The sequence below is a fragment of the Heterodontus francisci genome, chromosome 30 (genome assembly GCF_036365525.1).
Source record: "Heterodontus francisci isolate sHetFra1 chromosome 30, sHetFra1.hap1, whole genome shotgun sequence".
Classification (NCBI taxonomy): Eukaryota; Metazoa; Chordata; class Chondrichthyes; order Heterodontiformes; family Heterodontidae; genus Heterodontus; species Heterodontus francisci.
In genome coordinates this window covers 55753078-55766454 of record NC_090400.1, presented here as the reverse complement: position 1 = coordinate 55766454, position 13377 = coordinate 55753078, and the positions used below count along the sequence as shown (strand labels likewise).

At 39.8% G+C, this 13377-nt stretch overlaps 1 protein-coding gene across 1 annotated transcript in view; it reads right to left on the bottom strand.

Moving 5' to 3' along the window:
- Positions 1–2811: 2811 nt before the first annotated feature.
- The window catches only part of rps6kb1b (ribosomal protein S6 kinase b, polypeptide 1b), an 88774-nt gene continuing 78208 nt past the window's right edge, over positions 2812–13377 (bottom strand). Inside the window, exon 15 of the mRNA XM_068010708.1 lies at positions 2812–13239. Coding sequence (XP_067866809.1) covers positions 12996–13239 — 244 coding nt within the window. The 3' untranslated portion in view covers positions 2812–12995. The remainder of the gene's footprint in view (positions 13240–13377) is intronic.

Below are 13377 nucleotides of genomic sequence, written 5' to 3'. Positions count from 1 at the left end.
AAAGATGATTTCCAAGTTGCCTACTTGACGTTAATTTTAGATAGTAAGGCCTTCCCTAAACACACAATGCAGCTGTATACTATGAGGTAGAGGCCTGCTTTAGGTCGGAAAAAAGAACCTGACCCGAACCACAATGGGCCTCAGCCCAACCCGAGTCCCTCTGATTTTGCACCGAGCCCAATCTGAATCTGCCACTTCGTGGCCCAACCCTTCACTGAGCTTCTGGACACCAAACCTGCAAGAAACTACAGTGCGTGTGCGAGACGTTACTGCACAGACTCAGTTTTGTCCCGGACTGCCAGCTCAGGTAAGTTTTTTTTATTTTTAATACTTCTCTGTCTCCATTGCTGGGGCTAGTCTGGCTACTAATATTCATTATAAGCCCACTGACTCCCACAGCTACACTTCTTTACATCCTGCCTCCTGGAAGGATTCCATTCTCCCAGTTTCTCCGTCTCTGACGCATCTGCTCTGATGATGCTACCTTCCATAACAAAGCTTTGATAGGTCTTCCTTTTTCCTTAACTGAGGATCCCCCCCCCCCTCCTCCCCCCCCCTCCTCCACCTCCACCTCCACCACTGTGGTTGACCGGGTCCGCAACCGTGTCTGGCCCATTTTCCGCACCTCTGCCCTTAGCCCTTCCCAGAACCGCCACAGGGTTCCCCTTGTCCTCACTTTCCACCCCACCAGCCTCCACATCCAAAGGATCATCCTCCATTTTCGCCACCTCCAGCATGATGCCACTATCAAAGGCATCTGCCTCTCCCTTCCCCTGTCAGCATTCTGAAGGGATTGTTCCCTCTGCGACACCCTGGTCCATTCCTCCATTACCCCCACCACCTTGTCCCCTTTGCACGGCCTCTTCCCCTGCAATCGCAGGAGGTGTAATACCTGCCCATTTACCTTCTCTCTCCTCGCTATCCATGGCCCCTAACACTCCTTTCGGATAAAGCAGCATTTTACTTGTACTTCTTTCAATGCAGTGTACTGTATTTGCTGCTCACAATGCAGTCTCCTCTACATTTGGGAGACCAAACGCAGACTGGGTGACCGCTTTGCGGAACACCTCCACTCAATCTGAAAGCATGACCCCAAGCTTCCGGTTGCTGGCCATTTCAACACAGGCCCCTGCTTTTATCGCTGTCCTGGCATTGCTGCACTGTTCCAGTAAACATCAACCCAAGCTCGAGGAACAGCATCGCATTTACCGATTAGGCACACTACAGGCTGCCGGACTAAACATTGAGCTTAATAATTTCAGAGTACGACGGGCCTCCCCATTTTATTTTTAGTTAATCTTTTTATTGTTTTATTTTGTTTGTTTCTACTGTGCCTACCCACTTTTTTTTCATGTTTGTGCTTGTGACTGTTCTGTTTTCAGTCCATTAACACCCTATCTGTACTAATGCTTTGTCTTTCAGCACACCATTAACATATTGTTTGCCTTTGCTCCATGACTTTTTGGATACTATTATGTGACCTTCTCTTTTGTTATCCCTTGCCCCACCCCCCACTTGCTTAAAATCTTTTACATTTCTTATATCTGCAAGTTCTGAAGAAGGGTCAACAACCTGGGGTAGCAGCCCCAGTGGCCTAATGGATAAGGCACTAGTTTCCTAAGCCAGGGATTGTGGGTTAAGGTCCCATCTGGGGTACAGCAAGTACACTTTTAGAGTGGCGCAGTGGTTAGCACCGCAGCCTCACAGCTCCAGCGACCCAGGTTCAGTTCTGGGTACTGCCTGTGCAGAGTTTGCAAGTTCTCCCTGTGACCACATGGGTTTCTGCCAGGTGCTCCGGTTTCCTCCCACAGCCAAAGACTTGCAGGTTAATAATAGGTAAATTGGCCATTGTAAATTGCCCCTAATGTAGGTAGGTGGTAGGGGAATTGAGGGAAGGTGGGGATGTGGTAGGAATAGGGGATTAATGTAGGATTAGTATAAATGGTGGTTGATGGTCGGCATAGACTCGGTGGGCCGAAGGGCCTGTTTCAGTGCTGTATCTCTAAATAAATAAACCTTAAACGTTAACTCTGCTTTTCACTCCACAGATGCTGCCAGACCTGCTGAGTATTTCCAGCGTTTGTTTTTATTTCAGATTTCCAGCAACTGCAGTATTTTGCTTTTATCCCAGCTCAGGTATGTTTTTATTAATACTTACCAGCAGAGCACTTACCAAGTGTGTCCAGCCCGAAAGATGGGCCAGGCCCAAACCCAACACATGTCGTCGGGTAGCAGGCCTCTACAATGAGGGCTTCTTCTTATGGGCAATGTCAGCTATTTAGCTAATGACTGCTGTACCACATACCGATAGCAATGTGTCCATGCTGCCAGGGCTCCAGTTTGAAGCCAAAATGATTTAAGTCAATAATAAGGGTTTCATTACTACTGAGTTACTGACCATCCAGAAAATTCTGACTTCTGTCAAAGCTTTGCATACATGCAATATTAGCTTCCATAATTCTATTTATGTTCTAATATGCAATCTGCATTCATGGGACAGGCTTCCTCTATGTATCCCATAATCCCCAGCTTTAAGTGAAAAATTAAAAACATAAAACATGCAAGAGTAAATTCGATAGTTTAAAAAAAAAACACTGCACATACACTGTAGCAGGGATCTAAGCATAAGGGCCTTGTCCGACAAATCAGTTAGTTTGCACTACACGGTACTTGTATGTGTACATTATTCCTTAGCTAGGCATCAAGTGGTTGCCTTACAATAAATGGAAATGCATGCATACTGTAATTACAATATAATAGTGGCATAAATATAATTAATTCAAGTTCATTTTAACACTGCATGTTGTATCCAGTGATTATTATTTCACTTGCAACCTACCACCTAAATTTCAAACAGACAAAACAAGACTATGTTCATTCAACTTTGCCTTTTAATGGGCTTTTACAGCTGTTGATTCATTGACCAAACTTTATTTCAGTAATACAGCTGATTAAGTACAAGATGATTAGCGAGGAGAAAAAGATGTAACTTCACACCATTTTTACTCAGGCAACTAAACAGTGTAGTCCTATTGGCATAATGAGGGAAGTCGTCTAATTCTATAGCAGTAAAGCACCGTGTCAAAATATTGATCTCGGAGTAGGGGGAAAAGTCATCCAAGATCACATACAATGTTCTATATATAATTAAAGTGTTACGGTGAGATATTTGTGCTTTTTTGGAGTTGGAATCAAGGGTTGGGACAAAGATTGCTTAAATCTTGAGTTTTGTGTTAAATATTTTACAGAACTGAATTTTCTTACTTTTCTTCCTACCTGGTCAATTGTAACCAACAGGATTGTCCATGCATCTAAAGTTGGATCTACCCAAATGTCTAAAGGATGCTCAAAAGTCCAATGGAACACTACAGAAAACTTCAAAAGGTGTCCTATTAAGACATCCCATCAAGCACAATATAATATTAGGGAAGCAGTGATCTCCTGCCACTAGCATATTTCACAAGTTCCAAATTATACTTCAAGCTAGCATTCATTACCAACTTTGTCCAGTTGAATTCCTTTAATCTAATTAAGATTTGGCATCTGAATAGAGTCCCAGATCTATGAGTGGATACAGATAATACTTTATTACAAAATGCCACTGTCTGGTATTTAAGATGCATTAAATTCAATTCAGAAAGGTTACCCAACAGTTCTGAAACCCTGCTGGACAAAATAAAAATTGGCTGCATCTATAGTTCCATCACACTGCCAGGGAATGCAATTTTTCCCCACGTTGCTTCTATAATTTTTCCTTATACCATTGGCATTAATCAACATTCAACATATGCAAGCTGCTGTTTGACCACCTGATACACAGGTAGTCACAAATACATGATACCTACTGTTTTTCATCGAGTTTGGGTGCAGGGATGGTAGGAAGCAAAATAAATCTAATGACTCAGTGATGTGACTTCAATAAAATTAAAATTGGTCATCACAATACATTCAGGAGGTTACTACCACATTCAACCCACCGTTCAGTCTGTTTACATCAACTAGTGTACATTCTGTTGGTAAGATACTGCAGCTTGTACCTTAGCTGGTCTCCAGAAATTTGGCAACTTCCACCATACAATTGTGCATCCAAGCAAGTCCAAAATATTGGCATTAAACAGGAATAGCAAATGGGTACGGACTTCCACCAGCGTTGCCACTAACTGCAGCTTTATAAATTTTCTAAGCAGTCTTCCATCTGCAAAGACTAGACTTCATCCCAACCCCCAACTCCAATTGATTCAATGTACCCAAAATGGTCACTTCACAACTACAGTACACCTGTTCAATATCTGCATCAGTTACAATTGAGCCGTACCTCGGTGACAATCTGGGTTACTCAGGTTCTTTGTCAAAATTTACACAGTATTTGTTTTGAACTTTTTTACATGTTGGTAACCTTAATATTGGTACAAGTCAAAAATCATAATGTGGTAATACAATAAGACATTCAACCATTCTAAATTCTGCTTTGTGTTTGAGCATTTGTGACTTGATTCTGACAGGTCAATGATTGCGTCCTTCACTTATCCTACAAAGTATTTTTTTAAATATTAAAAAAAATAAGCCATCCTAGTGGATGGATGATCAATGCAACTATAACCTGTATGGAGGTTGAATATAGTGTGAACATAGCACAAGAGAAATGAAGGTCAATGGTAAAGTTAGGAATTCCCTGATGTTTGCATGCATAGCACTATAACATTCACATTTAACTCAAGGAACAGTGCTATCAATTTCCACCCAGTCCCTTATAATCCAGTGCAAACTATTTTCTTTTGGTTGAGAGGAGGGGAAGAAAAGCTTCAAAGGAGAATATGCAAAAAAAAAAGCAGCGATATCAGGAGTCTTCCCTTCTGTTGATGAAGCCTTAAAATTTTCAATCACATGGAACAAAAAAGGTAATTATGAAAATAAAGGATTAACACTTCAGATGGGACGCTTCATCAGAACTGAGGTCATATCCAAAACGTCAGACTATTAGAGGGTGACTGATGTGCTTTTCTAGCAGTTTTATCTATGGTTTCCAGCATTTGCAATTTTTCTTCATAGTTTTGCAATAGGATTACGATTTTACTTTAGAAGTAAATATATTATGAAGTTTATGCAATCAGAGTTTCTAGAGATTTAGAACCAGGTATGGAGTAAAATATATTGATGCTGCTCAGAAAAGGACAGCAATAGCTTGTCAAATGTGATTATTCACTGGACTATAAATTCATCTAGAAAAAGGTCGGTGGTTAAGAGGACACCTTTGTAGGAAACTCAATTGTTGAATAGCGTTTAATATAACTGAGAGGTACTTTCTAAACTCATCACATTGCTGAGATGATAAAATGACTTTTTTTTTTAAATTGAAGGTGTGCAATTCCTCTTCTTATGCCCTGCTTTTCCAGACCAGCAAACAATCTGCCCTCACATTCATGTACATGACTAGTAGCTTACTATGACTGATGTCCTGACCTTCCTTCTGCTGCGGAGCACCAGGCCTCTACATCAGACTTCAGAACCTTCCAAGTGAGGACATGAACCTATGCTTTGGCTCTGTGGCAAAGCACATTCAGAGAACCATCCATCATACCATCCCTTCAAATATAGAATTAACTAATTGAGTTATTTGGCCAGCAAATAAAATTAGACAGCAAATCAGTAAGTTTATATGAAATAAGGATTATGGTAGTAATGACTCAATAAATCTGCAAGGATTCCCCTGCGTATCTCAAATGTGAAATGATTCATACAATATAATTTATTGCTTCTAAATTACCGTTCAGAATATAAAGATGATTAAAGAGTCAGTGACAGTTTCCCCAATGGCTCAGTGAACAGTGAATAGCCATACATGGCAGGAGTGTCAAAATTTCAATCCCTCATTTGTATTGATTTAGTTACAATTGACCTAATTGTCTTCAAAGGATAAGGTGCTGGAGAAGGGAGTTGTGGCCTGTGACTGTTTAGTGTAATTACATGTGTGGGGTGACTGGACAGTATAGGGTTCAACTGTGATGCCCTCTACAGTTAAATAGCAGGTCAACATACTAAGAATGGCCAGTTGGTGGAGCTATTGGAGGCTAATGACACATCCCAGCAACAGAAGTTGGAAAGGTGAGGGGCACAATAGGATAGAGTCTGCATCACTATTACATATCATACAATCAGGAATTCATGGTTTTAATGTTTTGGAGCGGTCCTTTTCTGGCTTTGTTTCTAGGGAACTGCCAATAATGCTCTGTAGCCAGGTACAAGTAGTTTCACAAGAACAACCTCACTGCACTGCATCCTTCAATCATTTTTGCATCACTTTATCTGACAGCAGGACAGAGATAAGGAATTCACCATGTGTGGAATCCTGAACTCATGCCTACATCTTAAAATTCAATACCTTTCTTTTAAAATAAAGCCGGTAAAACAATAACTTGATGCTCACACATATGCCAACAAAGCCATTAATACCATGAAACCTGAACTAGTGTCCTGGCAGCCTATCAGTTGGTGAAAAAGGGTGAGCCACTTGCTTAGTTTTGGTTTCCAGTGAAGATGAGACCACTACTAAAAATGTGCGGATGAGCTGGGCACAAACTCATTAGCTCACCGTCATTAAAACAGCAAATTACTACCATAGGTTAAGGTGAATTTCATCACTTGTTTTACAATGTTCTCAGAGAGAGAGAGAGAGAGAGAGAGAGAGAGAGAGAGAGAAAGAGTATATTTGGAGCTTAACCACAATGATAATTTAAGCACTCTAGTACATGCCAAAAATAGCACTGGGAAGAAGCAAACATGCACACACCTCCCTGTACTTTGCACCATTTAGATCGCAAACCCTGAAACCATGGATCTGTTAAGTTTTTTAAAGATGCTGCTTTAAAAGATGTGTTTCCTAAACTGTCTAAATCTTTGAAGACCCAAACCAAGTTTAGGTTCCAACATTACACCAATTAGAATTGGTGCAAGACAGTTTTCAAGTTCTAATTTAAATCCTGAGACAAGCTCTTGCCCAACTTCAGAGTAAGACTTCCCCCTCCAGGTCCTGGACTCTAGATTTACCCTTCAACCTTTAACACCAGAGCAAACCGAAACGATGATTCAGGTGGAGTGTGAATGCAGCTGTAAACTATTCAAGCCAGTCGTAGTGGGCTGGGCCTTCCTACAAAGGATGACGTTGAAACATTGTCGACAGCCTCTGCAGCAATCCAACCTGCACAAAACTCTGGTTCAGACACTTGAGTGCTGCACCAACTTCACAGTGGCGGATAGCAAGCTGCCCAAGATCTATGAACATGTCTACATTAATTTCTGCCTCTTCACTTGATTAATAAACTCAAACATTAATGGCAGTATCCATAGCTACATTTACAGACAAAAATAAATTTAATAGCCTATAAAGACTATACATTCACAAAAGTTTAAAAGCTTTGATAAAAAAACAAATTGATATTTCTCCCCTTCCCCACAAATACAAGTTAAAAATTACAAAGAAACCAATAAATCTACAAAATAAACCCCGGGGTAGGGAAGGAAGCACTTTACAAAATGTTACTTCATTCAAATCAACCAGCCATTCGCACTGCAATGAAGTTTCAAATCTATCATACAAAAATAAGGATCGACAAGAACTTTCATAAATCTGTTGAAATACAAAGCCTAATTTTCTGAGATTATTACAAATCTATCTATTGGCAAATCTATATTGAGTTTGAGCCTTTTTGTTTTACAAAAAGATAGAATGGGGGGAAAAAAGCAATTTGCATAGCTTGAGCCTGACATGAACCCAAGGGCCCACCATGACTACAAATGTCAGTACTGAAATGTGATCAGCCTTCCCTTCCCCAATGAAGTAATAAAATGCCATCCCTCAAGTCAAGAGGGGAGGCCACCACTGCTGGAGAGGTTTTCAGGGTCAGGGTGGTGGGGGCAGAAACGCCTTGCTTTTTCTTAGCTACTCACCCAAGTACACCCTCATTAATCTAGGCCAGGATAAGAGTTCTGTGAAACTATGTGCTCCTTATAAAATTGATTATGCATCTCTCTTAAAAGAATCTATACACCACAGTACTGGTGGTCACTACTATGTACTTGAATCATACACTTTGATTAATGAATATATGGGACAAAGGAAATTTAAAACTTTCAATGATAGACTTACAATCAACCAACAGTTCTCAAATTACCCAAGTGGATCATTTAGGAAATTTATTTTCAAGTAAGTTCTCTACTGATGGTACATTATCCGATCGGGGGATCGGACATCGATTTAAGTTATTCAGTAAATATGGAAAATAATGAAAGAAATCAAGCAAAATTCATCCCAGTTTTAAAACAGTTTCATTGTCTATAGCCCTTCAGAAATCCAACCTTTACAATGAATCAAGGTGTGCAACACACTTCCCCCCTTCTAGCCTTTTTCAAAAGTATTTGTTTAAATTGTGTGTGCTGAGAATTTTTTCCAGAGAGGGAAAAAGATTAGGGCTGGAAGAGTTAGGATTAATGATGTGAAGGAGCTGAATTAACAGCCAAAACAGACATTAATTAAGCCTCCTTACACTTTGGAGTTCAATACTTTTAAGACATTTCCCCAGATGTTATGAAAAGCTCATTATACAAAAATCTTAAACTCAGATAAAGTTCAGCACAATTCTTTGTAATTGTTGGATTTTTTTTATTTAATAAAGACACCAAAACTCATTCCAACATGTGTTTTAGTGCTCTGTAATTACAATCTTGGAAAACATAATCGCCTTTACATGATTGCAGATTGCTACATTAAAAAAAAAAATCATAGAATGGAAAAGAGACTGACTACAGAACTAAAAGTAATTCATTGCTTAATTGCTATTTTCTGTAGCCAGTCCACAGTGGCTGTGAAGCAGTACTGAAGAAATACGACAAAACGTGAACTTGCATTACCACACAGCATCCTTTTCCCTACACTTTCCCAAACAGCCCAGTGGGTAAATGCATCTTTGCTAATGTGGTAGATCATAGTTGTAATTTGCTTATATCTCCACTCCATCATGCACTGCCTACGAAACACTACTAGACACAAGTGATAGAGAACATGCAACCACTGCGTTCTCAATCTTCCTAAATTCAACATGGCAGCCCTAGTGGCCTGCAGAATGTAGGACAGCCAAGGGCACCTGCAACCTATTTTCTAGCAAGTGCAAGATCCATTGCCAATGAATACATTTTTTAATATAACTGAGATTGAACTTTGGATACAATATTAATGATTCAGCAAAGCCAACCAAGACATAGTGCTCCTTCAAAAGCCTTTTTAAGCTAACAGATACTATTTCATGTACTCAAAAAAAAGTTTCAGAATTACTCAGAGTTGACATTTATAAAACTATCATTTTTGGATGCTTTTATACATTAAATTGACATTATTTCTTGAGTATAATACAGATCATTGATTTTTGTTCTGAAATATAGAAATAAAACAATGATTATTTGGGCATGGGAATATTCAAATCTATGCATTGCACTCATTCAGGGTTTCTGTTTTTTTGATCATAATGGGAAAACGAATGGAATCATGGAATGCAATCCAAAGCTTTGTAAAATCCCAGAACCCATCATCATAAAATGGAATTGGACATACTCAGAAATCAAAAGACCTGATTATACCGAGAATAGCTCTTTCATTATTAATAACAGCAGTAGATTTGAAGGGAGGTGTATACACTGGGTTTCAGCCTTTGTTAATTTCTATTTAACTATATTTTTTAAAAAATCAACAGGTTTCAGCACAAAAATACAAAAAAAAGCAGTTTTTTGAAGTCACTGAAAAAGGTTGTATAACTAAGGTGGGAGGTAGTTATGCTCTTGTAAACTTAAAATGTACATTAACTTTTTAAAAAGAAAATTTAAAAAAAATCATGTCTTCAGTTCAGCTTTCGAGTTAAGAGCACAACTGCCCTCTTCCTTGAGGAAGTTTCCTGGCAAATATGGTTAGTTCTGAGAGTTTACACTTTTTATAGCAACTCATACAGGAAGCTTGTTAAAATTCCTCCAACCAACTCTCACCTGACATTGCATTAAATGCATGACATACAACCTGACACATCAATGTGTTCAATCTCAGTCTGGTATACAACTCGCTGGCAGCCTCTTGCATTGCAGCACTGCTGGGACGCAAGTTCACACCACAATCCTCTTTTTAACAAAATTCCTATCTCAGTCATGTTACCAAGAGGAGCTGATGTTTGAATCAGAGACCAAAGGGGAGAATGCCAATCACACTTCAGTGTATACGCTGCCAGAGGGCAAGTTTAGGCATTTCTAGACCTGGAATTTCAAATCAGCCCAATGGAAAAGGAACTACGTGTGACTGCAGCAAGTTTTAGAGCAGTTAAGACTGAATTGTTTCTTAAATAATAAACTTCTAAATGACTTTTATGGCAAATTGACGTATGGTCAGCAGCACAGATTAGGAGCATGGCCATTTTCAACACCTGAGGGTGGCAGTTTTGAAGAGGGCTTCTATAAACATGAGAAGCCAACAGAAAATGTAAAAATGATACTTAGCATTTCTGATGACTGATTAGACAAAAATGCTCAACTCCAAGAGTTTGCCATTGATTGGACATGCTGCCTCCCACCTACTGAGCCATGTGGACAGTTCTAGGATCTGTAATTGATTGGGTTATGTGCTCAGCCTCACAGAATCAAGCATGTAATAAGTCAGTGAGTTTAAATATCTGGTACTGAAGCTTGTGCTTTTTGTAGTAAATTATGCCAATTACCTATACTGATCAGAACAAGTCTAGTGCCAGAATATAAATCATCCCACTTTCAGAATACCAAGAATTGAAAAGGGTGCTCCTGTTGTGCTGCATGTTTTCCCAAATCAAGAGTGGAATTCTCAGCTAAGGTTTTGCTGAAAAACAGAATAGGCTAATATGGTTTGACATTATTTGAAACATGTGCCTTTAAAACACAATAGAACTATTGTGGGGGAAAAAGAAATAAAAGGTGGAACCAAGTAACCTCCGAAATAAATCTGAACTTTAGGGCTGAATACATTAAAGAAGCCATTCCTTTTCTCCAATTATTAGTCTTTTGCTACCATTTCTTATTCCTCAGGCTGGTGTACTCTGCCTACATAGTGAGGTCATTTGGTTTGTCATGATTTTCTATTTGAGAGATGTGGGAAAAGCACCCAAGTGAGAATTATAATCCATCCCCAAAACAAATCTCGTTATCAAAGCAATCATCCAATGGGTTGGGTAAGGGTGACATGAGGACCTTTAAATAATGATCAAGTCCTGGATTTACTTTAGCAAAAAAAATTTAAAGTGGCCTAAATTAAGTGAGAACACCACTCTGACCCAAGAACAAGAAACGGTAAATAAATATTTATAAATTTAATGAGAATAAAAATCACCAAAATGAATGGCTTCTGAACTGCCTTTTCACGTCTCTCTATTAAGGTCTGTATACATAACAGCTGCTTTTGAGCTTGGATTTAAACTCTCATATGGGTTCGTACTCATAAAAAGACCTATTGCATGCCAGACTGCCTTTCCGTGCATAAAGACATTTATGGCTTGTATCCTATGGCTCAACTGATTTCAACAGCAGAGACAGATAGAGAGAAAAAGCAGCTCGTAAAAAAAAAAATTCAGCACACACTACACTTCACACAATCAGACCTGAAAGCCTAGAACACAGCATGACAGATTCAGAACAAATATTAGTCAAGTACTATTAGCTGTGGAAAAATGTGCCTTTGAGAAGGTTTGATGCAACATCCTGCTCAGCACCTCGGCTTATTCATGGGAGGTGCCAACACTCAATTTCAGACTCTTCGGAAGTGTTTGAGCACAGGAGGGGAAGATTTGGTTTGAGTCTAAACAAATACCCTTCATTTCTCCATCCCTCCTTATACTTACCACATCAAGCAGATTGGAGGAACACCATCTTTAGGGCATAATATCCTATAGAGGTATATGGCATGGACACCAGCATGTGAACATACTTTTAAAGGGAAGCAGAACAGTGAAATTTAAAGGGTATAAAAGGAAGAAAAGATTTAAACTGGAACTTCATAATGAACCAGAAATGTAGGTAGGCCAGATTTTAAAGTGCTGGTTGGACATCATCACCCTATGGTGATGCACAATTGGGAGGCAGTAATACTTCAAAAAAAAAAGATCAAGACGGGTCTATTCCAGTACTGTGATTACAGACAACTCAGAGAGTATAGCCGCAGTAGGCAAAAAGGCAGATAGATAATGTGGTAAATTTTAAACCTCTTCAAACATTAAGTCCACACAAAGCAAACTTAAGCTTTTAAGACTTGTATCATCACTGTATGCATTACAGTGTAGTATATAGATTTTTTTAAAATCCATGATCTCTTTCCATAAATTGTATTTATGCGGGTTCCAATGTATTACATTACAGTATTGAGCATCTGAGAATTTGGGCTCTGATAACGTTACGACAATGGGCAATCTTTCCTATCCTGGATGCAGACACACCCAGCATTCTCTGCACCCTCCCCCACCCTCCAGACACAAGCTGCAGTTTGATTGAGAGATTCAGGCAAAGCCGTGCAACAACTCTGCCTTTGGTAATACTGTGTTCTTCAGGCACCTAAGCAGTAAGGTTTCTTCAACACCATTAACGATGATGAGCCACGGGACTTGTCCGTTAACGTCTAGTGAAGAACCTCAAGAGGTGAAATGCTGCGTGGGACGTTAATGCCACCACGCTGATGCAGCACATGCGTCTCACAAAGATGTTCATCACCCCACCAAATATTTAAATCTCCCTTTTTTTTCCCATCAGTGATGCATATGTTTTCATTGCGTAATTGTCCTGAACCAAGACTTCCATAGTTAATTTTGAAAGGGGGTTGGGAGGAGAGAAAGATGGGGAGGCTTGGTGCCCTCCCAAAAATGCTCTCACATATGTACTCGGTTAGTGCTCGCACAAGCGCAGTCTTGCATTGATGATCTTTTTTTCCTTCCTTCCACGTTCACCTGTTGTCATAGGTTCATGCGCAGGTGTGCTGGTCTGTTTGGGGGCACTGGATACGTTTGCTTTTTGAAAGGCACAGAGCTCACGCCCATGGGGTGTCGGATTGGCAGTGGAGCAGATGCCTCTCCACTAACTGTCACGTCCATCTGTTCCATCCCAACGTCCATTGGGTAGTCTGAAGATCCACGTTCTCTGGGTGGTTCCATGTTGGCTCCCCGGCCCCAGCAGTCAGCAGATGAGAACTTCACTGGGCTGCAAAATAAAGTGGCATTAAGTGAACTGCTCACAGAAACTAATCTGCTTAACCTGCCTGAAACTAATCTGATAATGTACAAAACATACACAGTGGGAAACGAAATCAGCATCTTCCAACATTCTGTACAAATCTGT